The sequence below is a fragment of the Uranotaenia lowii genome, chromosome 1, assembly GCF_029784155.1.
Source record: "Uranotaenia lowii strain MFRU-FL chromosome 1, ASM2978415v1, whole genome shotgun sequence".
Lineage (NCBI taxonomy): Eukaryota > Metazoa > Arthropoda > Insecta > Diptera > Culicidae > Uranotaenia > Uranotaenia lowii.
This window is the reverse complement of record NC_073691.1, coordinates 116,123,029-116,149,231: the sequence shown is the minus strand read 5'-3', so window position 1 is coordinate 116,149,231 and position 26,203 is coordinate 116,123,029. Positions and strand designations below refer to the sequence as shown.

General features: G+C 35.8%; 1 protein-coding gene and 1 non-coding gene across 2 annotated transcripts; both read left to right on the top strand.

Annotated features, from left to right (window-relative positions):
* LOC129739217 (ADP-ribosylation factor 2) lies at positions 1 to 26,203 on the top strand. The gene is made up of 3 exons (XM_055730638.1): positions 1 to 156; positions 413 to 801; positions 25,209 to 26,203. Exons 1-3 carry the CDS (start codon positions 90 to 92, stop codon positions 25,293 to 25,295), a joined length of 543 nt encoding a protein of 180 aa, XP_055586613.1. The 5' UTR covers positions 1 to 89; the 3' UTR covers positions 25,296 to 26,203.
* On the top strand, positions 3,110 to 3,216 carry LOC129740750 (U6 spliceosomal RNA). Its single transcript, XR_008736366.1, has one exon. It is a non-coding gene; the product is annotated as a U6 spliceosomal RNA (small nuclear RNA).

The window sequence follows — 26,203 nt, the reverse complement described above, 5'->3', positions numbered from 1 at the left end:
AAGCGTGTGTGTGTGTGATTATAATCATAGTTGTCATTTGTCAATTATTCGAAGAGTTGATTCGTAAGCAGTGTTGAGATTCTTTCAAGATGGGTCTTACAATTTCTAGTGTTTTAACCAGGCTTTTTGGAAAAAAGCAGATGCGAATCTTAATGGGTAAGTAGTGGAATATGATACGTTTTGATTTAGTCATATAAAAGTTTCCCACTGGCATATACAGGTTGTTAATATAGGAATTCAATTTCGGCAATCTGGTGACGTCACAACAACTTATCTTTTTCTTGTTCTTGTGGGTTAATGAAATTAAATCCCAGAACTGAATAATCTAGAATTGCGTTCTACTTTTTCTTTGTAAATGACTGTCGGTACCAAAAAAATAACCAACATTGTTGAATTTCTGTGTTTTTGTCAGTTGGATTGGATGCGGCCGGTAAAACAACCATCCTGTACAAACTCAAGCTGGGTGAAATTGTGACAACGATTCCGACAATCGGATTCAACGTTGAAACCGTAGAGTACAAGAACATCTGCTTCACCGTATGGGACGTTGGCGGTCAGGATAAGATCCGGCCTTTGTGGCGTCACTATTTTCAAAACACCCAAGGCTTGATCTTTGTGGTCGATTCCAACGATAGGGAGCGAATTGTGGAGGCGGAAAAAGAACTACAAAGTATGCTACAGGAGGACGAATTACGAGATGCCGTTCTGTTGGTGTTTGCCAACAAACAGGATCTACCGAACGCGATGACCGCCGCTGAACTGACTGACAAGTTGCACCTTAACCAGCTGCGGAACAAGAAGGTAAGTTGTGGTTCCAGCTCTAGCTGACGATGCTCAAACCTTTTTGATCTTGCAGTGTTATTTGTCGAATTATCTAGATTTTAGGTATTCGGAAACTAGAAAAAAACAAGATCTCAATAACCCACAGTAAACTTTTATTTTGATGGGAATACAACAGTAAAACATGAAAACAAAATTTTGTTTTAAAATGGATTTCTTGTCTATCTTGTGAATGAATGCGTTCTTTCGGTTCAATACATTCATCTGAAGAAGTTTAGAGTCACGTACCAACTCGTACTCGTTCTCGTACTGGTACTCGTTCCATGGTATTTATTCCAGTTTAAAGTCAATTTGTTGAAGCAACATTGTTTTGCATTTTTCTTAATGATCTGAGCCTAACTAATGAAACGTGCTATAACATACATAGTTGAAAGAAAGTATATCTAAATCAAAGCTGTTCTGCAGTTAATTTCACCCAAATGCAAAATTTTACGCCCAGAAACAATGGAAATTTAACGCAAAGATTTTCAAAACTTGGTGATACTACTTCTAAAATTTGACTTGTTTTACAATACAAATTATTTTAACTGTTGAACATAATTTCAGCTCTATCTTTACCTTCAAAACAGGAAAAGGGTACACAGTAAATTTTTGACTCGATTTCCAGCAAAATTTTGCTGGAAACGTGTAGCAATCCAAATTTTTGCTGGAAACCAGCAATCAGTTTTCGAATTGCTGGATTTTTCAGCAATCGGCTGTGTTCTTGTCATTCTTGCTGAAAAATCAGCAATCGGTTTTCAAATTGCTGGACTTTCCAGCAATTGATCTAGTTTGCTGGAAAATCAGCAATCGAGTTGTCACATTGAACACACAAAATTTTCGAGGCCGGAATTTAGCAAAATTTTGCTCAAATTTGACCAGCTAGAAACTTAGCAATCAATTTAGCAATATTTTTTAACTAAATTTTTAGCAAACGAGAAAAAAAGTTAGCCGCCGGAATGTTTTACTAAAATTTTAGCAAAACCGGCGGAAAAGGCCGAGCAAAATTTCAACCTACAAAATTTATAATTTTTCTCTGGAAACACAAGGAAGGTATCAGATTTCAAATTAAACACACAAATTTTTCACTTTCATTTTTATTTTTCTGAATTTTAACATCATTGAAAACACTTTTTGTCACTGTGAATTTTAACTGCCAATTTCCGATGGTTCCATATACGGCCAACAGGAACCACCGAGGTTTCATTTTGCCAGGACTTGGAATCTCCCCGTACATTCGCTGGCTTCGATGATGTACCTTCACTGGCAGCAGCAACCTGGTCGAAAAAAAAAACAGAAAAGTCAATACATTACAACCAGAAAATCTGTCTGCTTTCAGATTGATTCTTACCTGTATACTTCCGGGGTCGATTCGGTCACTATTTCGTTGTCCACTTGATCACCAAAGTTACCGCCGGCATCGAGTTCCTAACTGCACTAATTTTTTTTACTTGTGGCGGCAAATACGGCACCTGCCAAAAAAAGGAAGGCGGCCAACAAACTTAGTTTTTACTAAAATCAAGCAAAATTCACATTTTGCTTTCGGGTTAGTAAAACGAGTCCAATTGCTAATCGAAAGTAATCGACTATTTTTGCTAAGTGGAGGCTCAGAAATTTTGTGTGAAGTTAGTTTGTTTTCGTACGCTGAAGCAAGGTGAGACTCTATTTCACGAATTTTGGTTAGATTAATATAATTATTTTTATGATCCTCTATATTCTAGCAACCAAGCATCAAGTCAAGGGTAAGTTTTTATTGTACAGGTAGATATTCCATAGAAGATACTAATCAAAACTATTCGGTGCCGGACGATCAACACTTTGGCGCAAAGCGGCCACCCCAGAGGGTGTCTGAAACTTGTGAAAAGAAAGGTTTTTTTTTAAATAAATAAATTCCTTATCGAAAATGTGAGAAAATAATTGTTTTTATTGATAATTATATGCACAGCCAATATTAAACTTTAATTTTGAATTGAAATATAAACCAACGTCTCAAGATCGCTTACTATTCTACGCTGCCTTCTCTAAACTTTAAATTTTCTTCTCCAAACTATTCTAATTTTCATTTCCAGCGTCAGCTCCCCGAGCTATTTAAACGCCATAAAAAAAAATTGAATTGAAATATAAATTTCATACTATATACTGCCGGTTGTGTTGAAAGAAATAGCTGGTTTCCAGCAATCTGGATTGCTGATTTTCCAGCAATTTGAATTGCTGGAAACCAGCTTTAACTGTCAGCGGAACAAAAAACCAACAATATTTTGCTGGTTTCCAGCAAAAAAAAAATTGCTGTGTTCAAGCTTCGGTTGAACAGATACTAAAATTGGAACGATGTAGCAAAGCTTAGCATGGCCCCTGCGCAAGGATTACCCGCAAAATCGTGAAGTGTTTCACATTTTTTTATGGGAGATAGTTAGCGCAATCATAGCGCAATAAATAAATAACAAATCACCTAGCTGGTCAGACTTTCAATCAGCTAAACTGTAGGGGAGAGTGGGGATACCTGATCCCCTTTTCTTATTTTCAACATATCTTTTTGGAAAAATTTAGCAACTCGCACTCTTTTACATTTTTTGACAGCGTGTAACTTCAAGTTTCTATGCTCCTAAAATTAGAACGAAACTTGAACCCGTAGATGAACTAGAAGCATTTTCATGGGAGTAAAAAAATTGCGATATTTTTTAAGTTAAGGGAGACTTAATCCCTCATTCAGGAAGCCCTAATCCATGGAAAAAATTAATCAAAACCCCAAGATAGAATGTTAATTGACTATTTTGGTCATGTTTGTTATCATTTCACAATCTATAATTGTCAGGAAAAAAAATTCTATAGCTAATTCTCAACCCTTATAACATTGCATACTTACGGGCGCAATTTTTTATAAACAAGAGAAAATCAATTACTTTAGCCCTTTTCTTCAGATAATTGATGGATGAATACTAGCTATTGGACAAATATTAGTAATCTCGTAATCAGCAATTTCCACGATCCATTGAGAAGAAGAATATACCGGGATCATTTGTACCCATATATTAGGGATCAATTGTACCCAAAATCAACATTTTAGAAAACTTTTTATGAAAAAAGTTGGGAGTTTTCCATCGCTTTGAAAATATTGTATTTTGAAGTTCATTTTACACTCGAAAGATTGATGTATTGGAATAAATATTTTTGTTATAATATTTCCTAGTAAGGAACATTTTAAAATGATGAAAAAAGATCTTCAAGTCACATTTTGTGAAATTTTTCAAACAAAGTTCAATAACCCAAAAAACTTATTTTGTTAAATTTTTTTGAGCTTCAACTATTGCTGTTTTGTTCCATTTGGCACATTTTTTTAGAACATTTGATCTTTGTACGACATTCCAGTTTGGAGATATAGCTAAGGAATCAAGTATCCCCAGGGATCAAGTATCCTCATTCTCCCCTATTGTTGAGATTTTCAATCAGACAATGAGAGGTTCAATTCCTCACAAACAGTTAGCCTTAAGTTAAGGCGAAACATAATAACTGTAAACTCCTCTGGAAAAAAAAGGACAGCGCCCATAAGTACCATGAAGAAAAAACACAACCATTAAGTCATTAGGTCAGCTTCCATTTGTTCCGTCGGTAAGTAACGGAGATCGATGCAGGGCTAGAAGTTGGTAACTTTTTAGTAACTTCGTCACTTCGCTGGTCACTCACAAGTAACTTTTTTATTAATTTGGTCACTAAAATCACTATTTTTTAATAATTTCCTTACTACTGAGCTTATTCTCTAAAACTGTTTCTACTCATTAGTTAAAACATAAAATTGTTTCAAGACACGTGGTATGTATGTATCCATTAGATGATTATTTAATCTTATTTAGATAAATTCGTTTAACCCTCATCCGCATTAGAGTGTCAATTTGACACTATTGCAAGTTTGAAGGCTTGTAACTTTTTTCAGAAGCTTTTAAAAACAAAAACTTCTTCGGGGACCCCAAATGATTTTAAAAGTTCTTGAATATTGTATCTTTACTTTTTTTTTATGGACGAATCCTGGAAGCCTAGACAAAAAAAAACTCCCCTTTCCAACTTAGAGTGCCAGTTTGACCTCCAAAAGTAAAATCTATCTAAGTCGTTTGAATTATAATAGTTTCATATAAAATTAATTTCAATAAAAAGCTTGTAATGTCAGTAAAATATGTTTAGAACATTCTATATAGCTAAAGCTATAAGTTTTCTCGTTATTCAGCATGAAAGAAAAAAAAAATCCGAAAAAACATGCCTCAGGAGAACTGCTGTAACCCATATATTACATTGAACCCAAATTCACTCTTAAAATACACATGATTTTTCACTTAAAAACAAGGATCCAGTAATTTTCTTCCATTCAAGTGCGACATATACACTTCACTTAGCAGTCACTTAAATTTCTAGTGAATTCATCCACATTCACTTCAGTCGTCACTTGAATTTGAAGTGAGAAAAAATATTCACTTCCCCATCACTTGAATTTCAAGTGAATGTCAGGTTGTAATTGTGTTTATTTTCAGAGTTCAAAATGGCAAATTCTAAAGAGCAGCGTTCAAAGCTTATGCTGGATTTGGATTTTCCCAATTCTTTAATAGGTGATTTTGGCGGTAGTTTGTGTTAAACGTGATGTAAGAAAAAGTTATTTAAAGGTGTTATCATGTTTCAGTTTGTGGGTTGAACCGGACAGATTCAGAGTGAATTTGGGTTCAGTGTAAAGATTTTTTTTTGCTACGAGAGGAAATAATATTATTTTTAAAAATGAAAGGTGAACCTGTTGAACATTTTCAAGCAGACGACTGGGTTCAGGATTTGGCATTTGACGTTGATCTCACTGGCCACCTGCAAAATTTGAACTTAAAACTTCAAGGAAAAAAAAAAAAAATATCATAACTGCTTGTGATGATGTAAAAAACTTTCAAGCGAAGTTACGGTTATGGATCAATCAAATTTCCAAAGAAAATCTTGTGCACTTCTCTACGTGTCAAGAACTGAAAAGATCAAATGAGGCTGCATCATTTGGTAAATACGTACTTCACCTAGAATCGTTACTAGATGCATTCAAAAGCCGTTTTCGTGACTTCAACTCATACGAGCAAGAATTTCCGTTGTTTGTTTCCGTTGTCCGCAGCTGATTATATGCAACTAGAGTTGATAGAGCTGCAGAGCGATTCTCTATTAAATGCGAAATACATTGAAGTGGCTGTACCAAAATTTTGCAGCTATTTACCTGAACGCTACGTTCAGTTACGGAAATTTGTTGCCAGAATTTTTGCTATGTTTGCAAGTAGCTATTTATGTGAGCAATTTTTTCCATAATGAAACCTACAAAAACTCCTCATCGTTCGAGATTATCTGATAAAAATCTATCATCAATAATGAAAGTGTAAGTGACAAATAAACTTCAACCTGATACCAGGACAATAGATATAATGCATTATTATATAAGAATGTTAAACATTAACAGCTTACATAAAAATTCAACGCAGAATTTCATTCCGAGTTTAATTATAACTATATTCCATTTTATTGTATCTAATCTCCGCGAAACTAATATGTTATGTTTTCTAACTGATTTTGCCTGCGGCCCTCTATGTCATAGAAATTTTTTAATGCGGCCCGCACACTTAAACGAGTTTGACATACCTGGTCTACATCATGAAGCCAAGAATTTTTTTTAAATTTTTTTTTATTGAAAGGATCACATAAAGTTAAAAAAGTGGTCTGAAAAACCTCCTTTTCATTCGATTGCTAGTATAAACTGTTTGAGCGATGGTAGATATTTTGAAAAAATATGACTTCAATTTTTTTTTCGAATTCTAACATTTTGTTGTCTTTAGATATTGAATCCAACAAAAATTGAAATCACTGGAATTTTTCAAAGTTGACTACTTTGCGCGATTTTTTTACAAATTGAAATTTCATCTGTTTTTGTGGTCCACTGTCAGGTTGTACCCGGATTTTCAGTGCTTTTACTTTGTTTGGACCAATAAAAAGTATATTCATTGGAAAGGCAATTTAATCTACATTCTAGTGAGGTGCAACAATTTACGCTCTGAGATTTCACAAAAATATGAAAATTATAAACGTAAAATCCTTCCTGAATTTCTAGAACCACAAGCAGAACGCGTCTAGCAGAACGTGTTTGTTTGCTCTCTGAGTAGGTTCGGCGGGAGGTGATTTGAGCAGAGAGTGAAGCCGAGAGCCGAAATAATGACGTGTGTTGATGTACTCGCCACCATTGTCGCTTCTCAATCTGGCGATTTTGATTCCAAAGCGAGTAGTGGCCATCGCAGCATATTTCCTGAACGCCTCAAAGGCTTCGCTCTTCGCTTCGAGAATGACAATGTAGACGACAGTAAAATACGTGAAGTCATCGATGAAGCTCGATAATAAAATTTTCTCACCATTCCAAGATGCTGGTGAGAGAGGTCTGCGGCGGCGTCCAAACCTTTAACCATCTCGTTTCGGATCAGTTTCTGGAGACCAGCTTTCCCGATGTGTCCGTACCGGCGATGCCACAACGATAGCCACAACGATAGCCACAGCGATGCCACAACGATAGCTTTCCTGCGATAGCGCCGAACCGATACTTCGGATTCTCACATCCAGCTCGTACAAACGACCTCTTCTGGGGGCGACGCACAACACTCGCTTATTCTGGCGAATGGCACGTTCTTTTGGTTGGAAGTAACTACCATTCCGTGTTCTGTAACCTGCTTCACGGAAAACAGATTAGTGAGAGGACCAGGCACGTACAGGTCATCGTGCACCGTGCAGTTGATTTCCATGCTGCCACAAGGGCTGCCATTTTGACATCGCCAGTGAAGTGACTGGTTAGCGACACACCAGATTTGGCCACGTTGATCACCACCGGGGATTTCAGTTGACGAACGATCACCAACTAGCTTCAGTCCCTGACCATGTTCTCGGAAACATCACTGTCAAGCACCCATCGGAATTTGCCTTCAGCGCCGCTGGTCGTTTAATTGAACAGCGTATGCTCTCCCCTTCTTCTTTCTGGCAGTTGACCCGGAAGGATGGTACTTTCGGTTCGTATTCACCTCTTCTGGACACTCAGATCGCTTGTGTCCAGGTTTTCCACAATTAAAGCACTTGATTGTGAATCGCCTGCTTTTCCCAGCGAACGCCGTTCAGGGTTCGGTTTTCACCACACTATTCTTCCGTTTCACGTCCTCATTCAGCAATCTCGATTTGATAAATTCCATCGAGCATTGCTCCACTGGCAGCGTCTCCAGAACTGTGATAAGCAGCGTGTATGATGTTGGCATAGACTGCAGCAAGAAGAAAACCAGCACCGGGTAATTGAATCTGATGTTAGCAGATACCATTTCACGGACCACTTTCTCGAACGACAAAATGTACTCCTCCAAAGACACTTTCTCGTCGTACTTCGCGCTGGCCAACCTTTGCAGCAAAAAGAAGACACCGAACACACCCTTCAATTCTCTACAATTCTCTACCAGTTCAAATAAATCTGTTAAGCGGGACATACACTACACAAATGGCCTGTACAAATTCGATGATTCCACGACGATTGTTTTATCTATGCTCGCCCACACACAATACAAACATATTTCACGCGAACACAAACGATTGCTGGCGAAAACAGCAGCAGCAGCAAAAAAAACCATCTCTACCCCGGCTGGGAGGATGGTTTGTACAAAATATTTCGATCCCGACCGATTTTACTCCAACCGTTTGGGCGCTCATTCAAGCAGTGCCATACACGATGCAAATCGTGTTCACAGCGACAAAATTTCATCGAATTTCATCGCATTTGTACAAATGTTGTGTAGTCTGTGGCCCGCTTAAAGAATATTTGAGTTTTCATGGCTTGTCTAGCTTGGTTTAATCAAACATCCCCAAGTATCTAAGGGTAACTGATTCTAACGGCTAATTATAAGTATCGCCTAGTGTTGTTCCTTAACAGATTTTAGGTTTTTTTTTATTTGTAAGACAAAAAGGACAAAAAGAGCGTTGCGCAGTGGAAATATCACAATTAGTCCTTTAAAAGTTGGTATTTCCACTTGTTGACCACCATGCGCAAGTTAGGTTAAAACAGATAGTATTGTGAAAGATAGACAACTGTAATCAATCTTTTAGGATAGTCTATTTAGGGCATCCGCAGCAATCGCGAGCAAAGTGAAAATGCTCACGAGTTTAATCACTTCCATACCGCACCGGGGGTTAGTATGAAGGTGAGCAAAATAGGGCCGTTGCTGTCGGGACCGACAAAATCACCAAATTTGCTCACTAGAAAGGGGCGAGATCAAACATGCACTGAAAAAATTCTACCGTTTTAAGCAGAATTAAACAAACGAACGGAAAGCGGAAACTTTTTTTTATTGCGCAAAAACTAATTCCATGAAATATTTCCGAAAAGCCCTTCAAGTCCGACGATTGCTTTCTGAAAATTTTGATTGTGCATTCCGTGTAGTAAACATTTTACTGACTTTCACAACCTTCAGTGAAGCTTCAAGGATTTTTCTCGGAGTAATAATAATCGAGACCAGTGCGCTGTGCAGGATTTTTGTATCCGGCCGTATGGGTGGCATTCCATTACTGTCCCTACCAATTCGGCTTTTGAAACGAGGTCTCTCAATAAGTTTGCAACTAATGGGACCCAGTTTTTCGGAACAGCAACTAACGTTGGACAGAAAAAGAAGTTAAAGATTTAAGCAGAATTAAACAAACGACGTCGCAGCGTGTGTATGTTTGTTGATATTCATTTTAAGAAAAAATGTGTATGAGATTAAAATTGTGGAAGGGTTTTTTTTTTTAAATAACCAGTTGAATTCGCAATTTCGTTACATTTTTTCGGGTTCATCCAGGAATTGAACGAGAAAGTGCAATTGCTGGTTCTGATGGTGAGTTATTTATTTTGTATTTTATATTGTTCAGGACTCTCTCACTCAATTTCAGATAAACAAACTCGAAGCATCGTATTTTATGACCAAAAATGATCATGTAACATAAGAAGAGCCGTTTGGTGGACGACTCCGAAAATTTACTCGGTCCGTATTAATTTAAGATTAAGATTTTCTTCAAAAGTTTTCTCAGTGCAATGCTAAATTTAAAAACAATTATGCTACCGCCCGGTGCGCGAAAGAGTGTGTATCCCAAAACCGGTCCGCTGAAATGAGCAAAACCGGGCCGCGTATACTCACTTATTGGTGCGTTTGCTCTTAGGATACTGGATAGGTGGGTGATTTAATAGTAGATACCATAATTAGTTGAGTGAGAACGTTAACAATTAGGTACTGATATGGTAGATAGAAATAGAATAGATATATAATGGTATTCGTCTCCTCATTTCGGAGGTTTATTCTTAAATCAAGCATTTTACAAGATCTAGAGGCTTATTGGATGAGAATGCTGTTTGAACTGTTTTCAAAAAAATCTTTTTTGTGGTAATAGGTTTTTTTTCTGTAGTAGATTTGTGTGTTGGGGATTTTTTTTTATTATCTGACAATTTGCGCCGGGGGTCTTCAGATTTTCCCTAAAATTGAAAATTTGGTTCATTTTTGCGACTTAAAAACACCTGCATTTTTTCAGATTTCTAACATTTTTATTTTTTGAGTTAGCTTCGGTTAGATTTTTTTGTAAATAAAAAATAACCATTTTTCAAAGCTACATAACTCTGTTGTTTCTCAACGGAAATTATAAAATAGCACATCAAAATGCATTGAAATTTTACCAGCTTTCCAAATAGAATAGTTGAAAAAAATTAAATAATGACCTTCAACATGAAAAGTTGTAAATAAACTTTAAATGGCGTCTAAAAGTACCGTCTGCACCACCGAATATTTTGCAAAAAATACCATTGTATAGCTCGATTCATGATGCAACTTTCATCTGAAGACACCAAAGTGGGCCATTAACACCTTGAAGAGTTATGAAAGAAATAATGACAATAAATCTCTTTTTTTGCATCGAAAACAAACAATGGCGGAACAACTGCACTCACATATGGAGATAGCAAGCACTTCTAACAACATGGAAACAAAAGAACTTACCAAAGCAGGTAAAAAACACTACTTTTTCGTGCTTTGTAGAGTGATTGCAGCAAACCTGACTTTAAATTTTAACCAAAATTCAGAGTATCGCATTGTTTAAGTGATATAACTAATAATGGGAATGTTGCTTTTACAACCTGGTCAAATACTATATAACTTATTAATTTTTCGATTAAAGATCATTGTGAAGCATAATCAATGCCAATAGTAGAAGGTTCAGTACCTGTGTTTGGGATCACAAAAATGTGATTAAAAAATGAAATATAGACGTGCTTTACATAGTTTTTATATCGTGAGCTAAGCACTGGACACCAAAATCCTTTCCCATTGATCAAAAAAGTATGAGAAAGAGCACAAATGTTGTAGAAATAATCAAAGAGCTCAGTATGGCCAGCCCAGGCTGTAAAATGATGAAAATATGATACTTTTACCCTTTTCGTTTTCTACATTCGCCCAGTTTTGAGGTTTACCATACTAGAACGAACATAATTCGTCGTCAGTGTTTTGCTACCTCGATCGCTCACACACGAATCTTCAGTGTTCCACCGTCCATTTCAAATCAAATCTGGGGAATTACGGATGCAAAACTTAGCGCATAAACTTCTAAAAATGACAGTAAAATGTGCATAACTTGTTGTGACCTGGTGCAAAACTGGTTATAAACGAATACGTTATTAGATTTTTCGATATAACATGAAGTCAGTTAAGTTGCAACAATCTACCGCCCCTTCTTTCATAACAGTCCCATATACAAAAATAAGCAAGCGAGACAATCAGCTTTTTCTGTTTTGGAATATATTTTAAAATTGTGACCACCACTTTCAGCATAAACGAAAATCGTTTCTAGGTTGTCATAATAAATCGTTAGGCCTGAAATTTTCGAAATTGGGTTATTGGTAAGGTCGAGAGCACCATTTTTATTCATTATGGGACTGTTAATCGACCATATTTGAAACCTTTTTCGAATCTACTAGCATAACAGTCCCATACAAAATATATTTTTCTCACCAAGCTACTTTCTAAGACTTAAATTTGATCATTTTTTAACTTCTAAATGCATTTGTCTGAAAAAGAAACATACTTTTGCAAAAAAAAAATCATGAATTCCACATTGTAAGTTGAATCTTTTTACGATTTTTGATTGCATCCGATAGTTTTTCGCTCAGGAAGTCATTCCTAAGAAAGTCAGACCTGCCTTCGAAAACTAGTGTGCATCATTCGACATCAAGTGAGTTAAATAAAATGTTTAAATGATTCAAAGCAATAAACAAAAGACTATTTCGCCGAAAGAAACATTGAAAAGTAATCAAATCCGTGGTATTTCACATATGGAACTGTTATTCAGGTATATAGGACAGCCACGAATTGATATTTTTTTTCGAAATTTCTAGAACAAAACCTCTTTTTTTAGTCTTTTATGTTGGAGCCTTTTGTTGACCTAAAATGACGAAAATTCATATCGGAATGTTATGCGAGTAGGGACAGTCTGAAAAGGACGAAAAAATGGTGTTTTTTACCAACTTTGATAAGTTCTTTTGTTTCCATGTTGTTAGAAATCCTTGCTATCTCCATATGTAAGTGCAGTTGTTCGACCATTGTTTGTTTTCCATGCATAAAAAGAGATTTATTGTCATTATTTCTTTCATAACTCTTCAAGGTGTTAATGGCCCACTTTGGTGTCTTCAGATGAAAGTTGCATCATGAATCGAGCTATACAATGGTATTTTTTGCAAAATATTCGGTGGTGCAGACGGTACTTTTAGACGCCATTTAAAGTTTATTTACAACTTTTCATGTTGAAGGTCATTATTTAATTTTTTTCAACTATTCTATTTGGAAAGCTGGTAAAATTTCAATGCATTTTGATGTGCTATTTTATAATTTCCGTTGAGAAACAACAGAGTTATGTAGCTTTGGAAAATGGTGTTTTTTTATTTTCAAAAAAATCTAACCGAAGCTAACTCAAAAAATAAAAATGTTAGAAATCTGAAAAAATACATGTGTTTTTAAGTCGCAAAAATGAACCAAATTTTCAATTTTGGGGAAAATCTGAAGACCCCCGGCGCAAACCCGTCAGATAATAAAAAAAAATCCCCTGTTGTTAAATTATATTTCAAATTCAAACAATAAAGAAGCAGTGATTTAAATGGGTAGACCTTCTCGCGCAAGATTTTAAAGTGTCGAATAGTGGAAGTATTACATCAGATCTTGCGAACACGAACGGATAACTAATGAACACCAGTGAAACGGAACCTACGTGTTGGCCCCACGGCTTTAAACAAACGTCTTACCAGTGTTCAATATGGTCCGATCAGAATTGATTGTTTGACCTCCCAGCAAACATTTAAGAAAGTATATCGCAGGAACAACAGAATTATTCATACAATTATACTAGGAGAAAAGATTGTATTAAACTTACCAAAATAGCATATTGCTACAAAAGTGGAGGCGATATGTCTACTATGACAAGATTCCAACGATTCGATTTTCCCACAAAATGCAAAATAATCGATTGAAAGTAATTTGAGTAGAATGAAGAAAACTTCCCCAACCAAGATTTGAACTCCAGTCCTCCGAGTTCGCAGTCCGGTATCTTACCATGATGCCAACTTATCAGTTGATATGATCTACGCTGTAGCTGCAAATTATGAGATTTCCTTTTTACGAACCGGTCAAAGGAAGAAAAGAAGAGATCGGATAGAGATTCAATCGATGGACCGCAAATTTATCGTAAATCAGTTCACTCAAATCGTAAAAGTCGAATTAACATATTCCCAACTTTTTGGAGACATATTTACGAATTGACTAAACTGCTAGTCGACTCAACAGTTTACGGGCAAAGCTTGTCATAAATGAATGATAGAAATTCACTCAATACCAACTTGTTTACGATGGTTATTGAAAATGTCTTACTTAATAATCGATTTGGATTATCATTTCTATTGCGATTTCATGGTAGCTGGGCTGATATAGTTTTTCATACAATTTGTTTAATAAAGTTGTATATTTCAGGTCCTTTTTTTTAAAGAAGTTCTCTTAAAAATAAAAAATATTTCTAAAGCAGTCTTCAAGCGAAGCATATGGTAACCCAAGTAACCATAAGTACTAAAAACTAGCATCAATTCTGCTCTAACATCAGCTCTAGAGCTTGATTCTGTGCATCATATAGGGTAGTGAGCCCTATTTTGGCATGGTCCTTTTCTTGGCATGCCAACATGTCTTTTCATCCCGATCAGAAGAGAAAAACTAAATTATATCAAGATGAGATATTTTGATATTCAATTTTTTCCCTATCTGGATGAGTTATAATTTAGTACTCGTAGGATGTTAAAATATCTCAAATTATATCAAAAAATCCCTATACGATCATAGCTAAATTATATCAGTTTTTGATATGCTCCTATCAAGATTATATCTCGTTCAGATAGCATAGTTTGATATTGGACAGAACAAATTATATCAAAATTATAACTTATCAAGATATGAGTGCTTCGAGAAAATTTTCTAGTGGAAGGTCAATAAACCACATTATTTGATAAAACCATGCCCCATTTTTGGTTTCCCAAAAATTTGATTCAATTTTATGAATCTGTTGAGCGAAACTCGTTAATGTAAGGTTTCCCGATCAGGAGGGAAAAACAAAATTATATCAAAATGAGATATTTTGATACTTATTTTTTTCTATCTAAATGAGTTATAATTCAGTACTCGTAGGATGTTAAAATATCTCAAATTATATCAAAAAATCTATACGATCATAGCTTAATTATATCAGATTTGATATGCTCCTATCAAGATTATATCTCGTTCAGATAGCATAGTTTGATATTGGACAGAACAAATTATATCAAAATTATAGCTTATCACGATATGAGTGCTACGAGAAAATTTTCTAGTGGAAGGTCAATAAACCACATTATTTGATAAAATCAAGCCCCATTTTTGGGTTTCCCAAAAATTTGATTCAATTTTATGAATCTGTTGAGCGAAACTCGTTAATGTTAGGTTTGAGCCGTTGACTTCGATGTCCGTGTTTCAGAAAAAGTTGTACGTATATCAAAATAAGATATAATCATTTTATTTCAGGACAATCCGAAAAAAATCTTGATCATTGAATTTGAGCTCAACCACATTCAAGTTTGTCAATCAGAAAAAGATATAATTCAGATTGGAGAAACTTAAAATCGAAAATTTGGAGTACTCAATTATAACTGAATCAGATGTAAATATCTTGGTGAGATACGATTGAGTTATTATTTTGATATGCTCTCCTGATCGGGTTGAGCCGTTATGACTTCGATGTCCGTGTTTCAGAAAAAGTTGAACGTATATCAAAATAAGATATAATCATTTTATTTTAGCACAATCCGAAAAAAAAATCTTGATTAATGAATATGAACTCAACCCCATTCAAGTTTGTCAATCAGAATAAGATATAATTCAGATTGGAGAAACTTAAAATCGAAAATTTGGAGTACTTAATTATAACTGAATCCTAAATATCTTCGTGAGATACGTTTGAGTTATTATTTTGATATGCTCTCCTGATCGGGATGTTTTTCAGGTCCAAATTAAGGTTAAAAAAAATTGAATATATTTTCATTGGGAAGAGAATAATTTATTTCAAATCTGTGCATACCGAATTTTTTGATTATTTGTACCCTATTAAAGCAGTTATTTTTTTTCGATCAGCATCCGAGGCAATTATGTTGGAAATCACCGTATGAAAATCAGATGAAACTGTTAACTGTTAAATTCACATGCGATTTCAAATGGGGACATTCATTAGAAAAAATTGCAATAAATACTCATGCCTACAGTTAAACTCGGCAAAAAATCCAAAAATACTAGAAAGACAAAACAATGAAAATTTATTTAGGTTTTGAATAAAAATTTAAATCTTATTTTGTTCCTTTTCTTGGCATGCAACTTTAATCGAAATACATCACCAGTGTTGAAAGCTGGAAAAATACTCGTTCATTAAAGAGGTATTTTTGGGCTGATGTTTTCCCTTAAAATTCATTTAAAACTACGCACAAATGTTTTCATACTAATTGAGTTGTATGATAAGACCGTTTCTATCAACTTAGGCTTCGAAACAAGTTGGAGAACATAAGTGATTCGACTAACTAAAAGTTATATTCAAACATTGAAAATGCAAAAATCGCGATTTGGGAACCATGAATCGAAGTGATATAGGTCGATTCACGCACTGCCTGGCCTCACTGGTTTTGACATTTCGCGATTCCTGTTTTGATTCCTTATTTTCCAATTCTACACGCTATTTGGGAACCATGAATCGAAGGTATATAGGTCGATTCACGCCCGCACTGCCTGGCCTCACTGGTTTTGACATTTCGCGATTCCTGTTTTGATTCCTTATTTTCCAATTCTACACGCTGAGGAAGCAAAGCAAACATTTCGGTCCTCATAATTCTCATTCACACACACTCATTTGGCGGAACACCTGAAAGTAGTAAATTTGACCCGTTTTTACGAACCCGCATTATCTGTCAAATAACGGGTCAATTTGTCGGGTCAATATTATACATTATTTCGAAAAGCCCGGATACGCATAAAGACGGGTAGTTTTATGTGTTGTCAAATTTTGAACCGTTTTGTTTCAAGTCCGCTGGACTGTTTGGAGGGGGTTTTTAGTAAGTATTTTAATATTATCGTCAAAATAGTTTCGTTTCTAATACATATGTATGATTCTCCTCACAGACTTTTCGTGGGCACATGAGGAGGGTTCCGATTCCGAACCAGAAATGCTTCGTGATAAAACTATGCTGGTAAATGGTAAGCATTTTACTACGAATAAATTATTAAACCATCAATTAACAATCAATTATTCGCTCAACAGGTTGCCCTGTGACCACAAGCTGCGGAAATCATCATGCTCCGGAAAAGGCTGAAATCGAGCGGTAGAATGTTAAAAATGATTTGTGATGAAAAAAAAGTGAAATGTTTGAAGCGAAGAAATAAATTATGTTTTGTTTGAAAATATGTCATTTCATTTGCATTTTGTATTCCTTGCATGCAACGTTACTTGTCGCTTGAAACTGCTCACATCTTCACAGAGCGCAAGCGTTTCAAATAATGTGTAAATTTGACCCGACGATATGACGTATAGCCTATGTACCCTATAAAGGGTACAAGGCCTGTACACCAAAAAGGAGTTAACCCAGTCTTATCCGATAACGGATCAAAACTACACTATAAGAGTATCAGCAGCGGTCAGGTGTCAAAGCTATAATAACACTCCATTTTTACACTTCGACGGCGCAAGGCAAGGTTTCAATCCAGGTGTTATCTTGCTCCTGGGTGTTAAAAAAGCGAGCCAGGAGTCAAATATGAATACCGACCAGCTCCTGATTTGACAGGTGCTAAAGTGTCTAGGGAAAATTTGCAAAAGAAAATAGCAACAAACAACAACAAAACCTATCGGTGCGTCACCAGTGGCAAAAATGGAAACAAGTTTAGCACTTACCGGAGCGCAAATTAGCTGCTAAAGCTAAAATAAGACCTAGAATGTGTCCCGGGTTAACACCTGGGATAGCACTTACCGGTACGGATGCTCTAAGGGGTTGCGCCAGATGAGTGTGCACGTTTTTAGCAAAAGTACTCAGCTCAATTTTGGGATAAAAAAATTAAAAAGAAAATTAGATGTTTTCAGTATCAAATAATTAAGAATCAATCATTTTGTTTGTTAATCCTGCTGAAATCCAGCTGGAATAGATGAACTTAAACTTAAAAGTTAAACCACTGACCACTGACTGGATACTCGATTTTGGTTTTTGGCGCTGCTCGAAAATGTCGATACCAGTAAAATTTTCATGCTCGAATTGCTGCCGCGCAATGTCGACGATAAGGGGCTTCTAGCCAAAAACTGGGAGGAATTTTGTTCTATAAGTCTCGTGTCAGTCTAATCACACTGACACGAGACTTATTAACTGACTGGTTAAACTGACGTTATTTTTATTCCTCGAAAATATCATATCGTTATAATTTAAAATAGTTAAGCCTTTTCTTTCGGAATGTTTTCGTTACATTTTGTATACAGGACGTGCGAACTGTCACCACGTCATCGTCCAATACGTCATCGTGAATCGACCCATTCTGAATATGAGGCCACTGACAGTATGACGTCAGCCGAGCGTAAAGTTCAATGCGACGATAGAACACCGGGCTTCACTCATACAACAAAAAGGCTTTCGAAAACATTGATGAAATTTGGTTGGAATTGCGAATTAATTTTGTGTTTGGCAATTTCATCGTGGACACCCTTTATAGAGTATTTCCTGAGACAGATTGTAGTAGGGTAGAGTTTTGTTTTTGTTTTGAAAAATGTAAACACCAACTGGTCGCCATTTTGATCTTTGACGATAAGCACTGTTCAATGCTTTCTTTTAAAAACTTCTTTAATTAAAAGCATCAACATACCTTCATGTCTCAACTTGTTATGAATTTACAAATCATTAAATAAAGAATTTATATTCTCCTCACCAAGGTGCGCTTGCAAAACCACAACAATTGCATTGCCAATTTTATTTCGTTACTATCTGGTCATTGAACATGCGTAATGTTGTTGTTATGTTTACCCTACCACGATATGCCGAGAAAATGTAAACATGAGAAATTAGCTGTTCGTCTGACAAGTGGGGAAATGCCTTATTAGGGGCGATGCCCGATTGTGTTTCTTGTGTTAATACTCCTAGGGAGTTATCAATTTTCTGATTTTTTGGCCGAAGCCTTCATCCAATTCTGTTTAACTCATAAGAGTTTACAATTTCTTGTTTCGTCCGGAGACCTTTTTTATTCTTGTGGTTTTTTTGTCCGAAGACATTTACTCTGTTTAGCCTTAAGTTACTTTAACTTAAGGCTAACTTTTTGTTAGGGGGTGAGGAATTGAACCGCTCATCGTCTGTTTATTATTATTATTATTAATTAATTTATTTAAAGGAGAGTTTAGCGTCTAAGGTCATTCTTCCCCTGCAAACTCAATTCTATTGAACAATTTATATTCGATCATAAACTTGGATTTGTTTCAAATACTTAATTATCTTATCAGCACCAACATGTGAAAAGGGTATAAAAGACAAAGTAAACAAAACCCGTTTTCAGTGGATTCAAATAGCCCAATATGAGCTCTACTTAACACAAAAACCGTTTTAGCTTTCCAGTTTTCGTAAGATTTATAATGCAGTTTGAGCAAAGGATCTAAAAAATTTAAAGCCATAAAATGACATTATCCTCACACAGATTGTTGTATACACTCTTTACTTCTCAACAAAGCAAACGGTCTAGATGCAAAACATTAAAAGGGGAAGAATGCGGAAAGCTATTCACTCACTCCTGTAGCGAGAACCATAAGCCTTTGTAAAAAAATAGGGGAAATTTTATCTCCATCTCACTCACACATATGAGACATACAGTACAAAGCAAAGGGTGTAGAAAACATTTAGAGGAATTTCATACTCCAGCTAGGGTGTATAAACAATTGCGAGCTATTTTTCCATGATAAACACCATCGTATCAATAAAAACATATTTAGAATGATCCTATATACGCACCGTTGACCATATAGACTTGGAAGATTCCTCGTGAATTTTAATTAGCGATTTAAAAAAAAAATGCAAAATTTTCAAACGCGTTTTTCTCGAAACGTCATAAATGAACATAGACCCTTTTCTCGTGTTGGTGCTGTTATCCTCATTTTGGGCATTGTTATTTAGTACAAAGTTTATGTTGTTCGGAAGTCCTAACTGTTCCCTTATTTCATCATATTTTGAACAATTTGTGATAATGTGTTCGATGGAATTCTCGACATCACGGGTCTGGCATGTGTTGTCTGATTTGTCGAAGAGATGTTCTTTGGAGATCCTAGTATGACCTATGCGGCATCTGGTTAGCACCACTTGTTCTCGGCGGTTACTTCGATCTTTCCAAACTTCGGTGTCTTGTTTAACGTTCCTTAGACTATTGTCAATCCAAAGCACATTGTTCGGAATATTCGTAGTAGTTCGTGCTTGGCCCATTTTATTACATCCGATGCAGGGATTGGTATTGAACGAAATTCACCTGCCCTACCCTCGTTTGCTCTGATGTCCGCTATTTCATTTCCTTTAATCCCACAATGGCCAGGTATCCAACAATATTTAATTGGTTTCTGTACCGAGATCAACTCTATTTTTTGAATGTACGAATTTCGAGATTGACCACTTTCTAGAGCTTGTAAGCAACTGGCTGAATCTGTAAAGATCACTGTTCTGAAGATGAATGTGCACTTTTTGTTGCTTCTAAAAGAGCAGCAGCTTCTGCTGAGAATATCGAAAACTGTTGAGGGACCCGTTTCGATGAATGCCAATCGATTCCAACCACTGCATATCCTGCACTATCCTCACATTTCCATCCGTCAGTATAAAGAGTTTCATGTTGGTGATATTTCGTTTCTACTATTTTGTTGAACAATTGCCTTGCTTGGAAAGCTGGCTGCCCGACTTTGAATGATACTCCGATCGACTTGCGGAGATGTGGAGTTCCAAGGTCTCGGACCAACACGAGCTGTAGGAAGAATTTGGGGAAGATTTTTTGTAGTCAAGTTGTTGAGAATGTTACTGTCACATTCTAGAATTTTTGAGTTTCGAACCCCCGAAACCCGACTAACCAAACTATCTTTATACCGTAAGGCTTCGACAAGGTAGGTTGATGCCTCTAAGCTGAGTTTTCTTGAGGTGGGTTGAAGAGAAAAGATTTGAGATTTTTCTTGAATGTGTCTAAATTCCTAGCATTCTTAATTTCCAACGGAAGTGAATTAATTCTAGATTCTAGAGGAAGCAATTTTGAATTGTATAAAAATCTAGTGGAATAAAAGCTGAGTAACCTTCTAACAAATTTTATAGCTTTATTTTGAAGAATTTTCAGGGATTGCAAACGTATTTCAGCTGCACTACCCCAAATGGAGTTCATGTATTTACTCAATATCATGACATGAATCTATCATAAGCTGACTTACCATAATGCTAGTTTCCTGTGGGATCCTGCCAGGATCGTGTAAAAGAACGTCGAGACCCACGTCGATTTCCCGGGCAGCCAGAGTAGGTGTACTTTTCCCAATTCCAGGAACTGTTGGCCTTCTACACGACCGCTGCCAGGAACTGGTAAAGGAAAATGTTTCCCCATCACCGGAGAGCGCTTGCGTTTTGCCACCGACGTCAGGTACTATCGGCTGAGCCCTAAAAACAGCGATACAATCGCTACAGGGAACACGTATTGGGTCCCACACTTACTATTTTTTTTTTGTTTTTGCTGATGAACACTATAGTATTCAAGTAAAACAGAATCTATCATAACAATATAGTTTTATTTACTATATCTATGGTTCAATACCTAGAATCAATCATACATTTGTAGTTGAATCTATCATATTTACAGTTGAATCAATTATATTACTACAGTTGAATCTATTATATTTATAGTTGAATGCCTAAAATCAATGATACAATTGTAGTTGAATCTATCATATTGACAATTGAATCAATTATATCACTACAGTTGAATCTATCATATTTACAATTGAATCAATTATACCACTACAGTTGAATCTATTATATTTATAGTTGTATGCCTAAAGTTGAATCAATTATGCCATTACAATTTAATCAATTATACAATTACAATTGAATCTATTATATTCATAGTTGATTGCATAAGGCCAATCAGCAGTTTGTAGTTGAATCTATTGTATTTATATGCATAAAATAAATCATACAGTTGAATGCATTATATTGATAGTTGATTGCGTAAGGACAATTAGAAGTTTGTAGTTGAATCTATTATATAAGTAGTTGAATGCGAAAAAATCAATTGCATTTCGATTATTGCTATAACAAGCTGACATAATTGGAACAACTGTTGTGTGTGGATACGGCTCTGAGGAATGGTCAGTGATATGTGATACGAACAGATGCCTTTGCTGGTGCAGTTCTTACTCGTATGCTCGTAAGTTGCGCAACTACGGCAAACGAGTGGCGAAGGGTAATACGGTCGCACGCTGATGCGTAAAAGGCCAAATCTTACGTACTGGGGTAAAGTCGTAGCGCAAAAAGAGATTACAAGAAGTGGGGTGTTTTGAAGTTTTCCGTTCATATATTTCTTTTTAATTCTACGGACAGCGCTTACTCCCTGCGATTTCAGTTCTACTTCGATATCTTTTTCGTTCATTGACATGGTATCGGGGTCGTATATAATACCTTGCACAATGTTCAACGTAGGATGTGGAGCAACTTCGATACATGTTTGATCACTTAATTCTGTCATTTGACTCTGCTATTTTAGTTGAGTAGATACGTAGCACATATCTAGCGCCACTCGCTTCCTTGACTGCTTCGACGTACTTGACATTCTCTTGTCCAACAGCCTTTCCAACGGAGTGCCCAATCAGAAAAGGGTTCTGAGGGAGCGGAGGGCGTGTTGTGTTGTCGTTGTCGGTTTTTGGCTTCATCCTGAGTTGAAAAATGCGCATAACATCATTGTAGTTCTTGTTCCTCATGAAAACAGGAAGAGTACTTTGACCTATATCCGGAGGCTCTTTAGCTCGCATCTCGTTTGATCCCGCCATTGCGGGTTGGAATTGTGCTCTTCAGAACAATTGAGTTGTGGTCACTCACGGCGTGGATAGAGAACAATGACGACAATATGTCGTCCAACAAAATATAAACTTGAAACTAGAACCGTTGATTATCGGACAATTGAGCAGTATTTAAATAATCTTAATGTCAATTGTCGAAACGCGATCGTCGATTTATCGGTTTCCACAATTCATCTACAAACAGGTGTTCCGACCAGCGATAATGTATGCAGTTCCGATTTGGTCTAGCTGCTGCGCGACGAGGAAAAAAGCCATCCAGAGGATTCAGAACAAGGTTCTGAAAAAGATTTTGCGGCTTCCACCTTGGCACAGCACCGAAGATCTTCATCGGATTGCGGGCATTGAATCGATCGAACAGATGGCCAACAAAATCATCTCTAACTTCAGGGGAAAATTGATGCAGTCTTCCATCGCAGAGATTCGTTCTCTTTATAATTAGTTTAATTTTAGGATAGTTTTAAGTTTAAAATATTTTTGCCATTACAGGATGTTCTCCTACATTAAATAATTTAAGTCTTATTATTGTTAATTGCATGAATTTTTAGATTATTGAGAGAATCTGATTTGACAGGTAACAATTCCGCACTCACTAACACAATCACATTCTATATATAAACTATCATGTGCTTAAAGTTGAAAAGGGACTATATGAAAAAAAAGGACCAACATCAGAGTTCAGTTACTTCAAATTATTTCTACCAAAAAATCAACTTTCATACGCACCGTTGCCGTCTTCAACAAACTGCGCAGATTGCACCTATTTAGACCCCCGTGCAAATAATTTGCGCGCACTAAAATCTGCTCACAGACCTATACATAGACAATGACACATATTGATATTCTTTACAGCTTTGGATAAAATTGAATTAAAAACAAATGCAACTAGCTGGTGTGCCAGTAAAAATTGTCAGTGAATCCAGAATTTTTTGGCTAATTTTTCAGTAATTCGATAATAACCCGAATAATGCATGATTTATTTGTTCCACTTACATTCTGTACCCGAATGTACAGAATGCATTCTGTTTTCTGTTCGTTTCTTGTCATTTGTTGATCGGTTAATTTTCGTTATTGAACTCCTTGGTTCGCATTTCATAATAATTTTCGCCAAAACAATAACGATTATGCCGTTTGGAAATGTGATTCGAAAATCAGAAGCGAGCAACGGCTGATTTGAAAAACTGACACGGGTTGTCTATGTGTGCGTCAGTGCGAAAATATTGCTGCGTGGAAATTATTTGCACAGGAGTCTAAATAGGTGCAATTTCCGCAATAATAAATTTTTATTATCTACACACTACCAAAAAAATCTGTAAAATTACATCACATATGATGTAAATAAAAAGAAGCATCATATATGACGGAGTATTCAGTGTCAGTTGGAAATTACACGCCAGTAAAATTTTGCAACGTGTAAAATAAAAAATGATGTAAAATTAGCAACGTGTAAAATAAAAATGATGTAAATTATAAAATCACTGAATATTGGAAGAAAAACTTTCCAATTAGATTTTTGTTTTGTTTTATTTAATATGATTCAATATGATTCAATACTGGAATTTTCTCGTCTCTTAGTAAAAATAGAAATCCTTCTATAATTAATACAATTCATTTTATTTGGAGACAAATTATTTTAATCACACACATAAGTTTTATTACTTTTATTTTCTTCCACGACGTACCGGATCCAAAGTTGAGCAACGTGGATCCGCTTCCTAAACCGCACCCCTGCTTCTCGAAGATCTCCGGGAACCATCAAAACCGATTAACTTACTCGCGCGCGGGAAAAATACTTTGGCGCACGACTTGACTTAACAGTTTTTCTCACATTTGTCTGTTCCTGTTGTTCACAGTTTATAATTTTACATGCCATTATCACGTTCAGTGTATTGTAATATTTCATGTCGTGTAATTTTAAGAAATTTCCAATTCAGTGTTGTTGATTATTTTGTGTGACCAAAAAAAAGTTGTAAAATTACATCACATATGATGGAACAAAAAAGAAGCATCACAGATGATGGAATTTTCAGGGCGAGTTGAATGTTACACGTCTATAAACTTCAACAGACGTGTAAAATTTGAAAGACATGTAAAATATTAAGACGTGTAATATTTAATTCGCACTGAAAATTCCGTCATATGTGATGCTTCTTTTTATTTACATCATATGTGATGTAAATTTACATCAAATATTCGCGTTCCGTGTCAAGTAATATTTGTGTCATACAAATTCAGTGCTTTTAAGGATTCAACTTTTTTTAATTTGTAAATTTACATCAATAAATCGCGTTCCACGTCATGTAATGATACAGCTTTTCAATTTCAGTGTTGTTAAGGATTCAGATTTTTTTTCTGTGTAGTAAACTATAGGGCTCTGAACAGTTCATTATTGAGCTGAACACCTAATTTAATGTATTAATGTAATATAAATGTAATGATGAATTGATTCAAATAAAGACATATTTAAAAAAAATCGGTTTCCACAAAAAATTTTAACCTCCTTCCAGAAAAACCACCAGATATTAATCGATCACTCGAGACAAAGAAATTGCCGTGTGAATCGAGTCACTATCCGATTAGAACTCCTCATCGTCTGATTGAAAATCTGACCTGTTAGCTGACAGAGCTAATCACAGGGTACAGCATTGCTTAACTGTTACAAAATATTAAGCATAAACTTTATTTTCCCTTTCTTTGTTTCATTCCAGTGGTACATTCAGGCGACGTGCGCCACGCAGGGCCATGGACTGTACGAGGGCCTTGACTGGTTGTCGAACGAACTGGCCAAACAGTGATGCGCAGACGGTGGTTGGACTTTGCTTGACGGTTAGGCCGCGTATTGGGTGGCATCTGGCAAACAAGCAAACACACGCTGATCGATTTATCTCGTTGTCGTTGTCATCGTTGTCACCATCGACATTCAGTCCTGTCCTGTTTTGTGCGGTTGTTTGCATTCTTCTTTTTTATTCTAATTCCAAGACAAGTAGGATCCACCATACTTTGTATAATCTGTTATAGAATGAATGAAAAATAATGAATATGAAGGTAATAATACTAAAATTAATTGCGGAAAAAACGCTGTGAATCGATTCATTTGTTTGCAAACGCTGCTTCATTAGGTAATTGGTAGGTTTCTTTCTGTCGCGATAAAACAATTTTTTGCTGTTCCAATTCGGATAGAACTTAGTATAATAAGTAAAAAATACATTCTTAATGAGAAAAAAAGTTCGGATAGCAAACCGAATACATGAATGAAATGGGCATTTGTTAAAAGGATGAATGAAATACAAATCACAAAACTGAAACACATTTTTTCTTTCATGTGTGTGAGAAAATTAGTTTGATAATATTCCAAACTATCATTCTCTTTGGGAGCTATTTTTTATTGATTATCTACTGTTTGAACAAGTTAGAACTATCCTCCCGTACGGCGTGATTAATTTGAAATATGAATTTTAACAGATCAGATTGTCTCGGATATAAAAATCAACAAAAAAAAGGTAGTTTAAGAATTTTTTTCGTCAAAATTTATCGAGAGAAAGGAGGAGAAGCTAAGGAAGACGAATATACGTTCCACACCATCGATCGGTATATGATTCGTACACAAGAACAATCTTGTTAGATAAACGCAATTCTGAAAATATTATTTTCTGTAAATTTAAGTGATATTTTACCGTAAATAAAGAATTAAACTAACATAAAA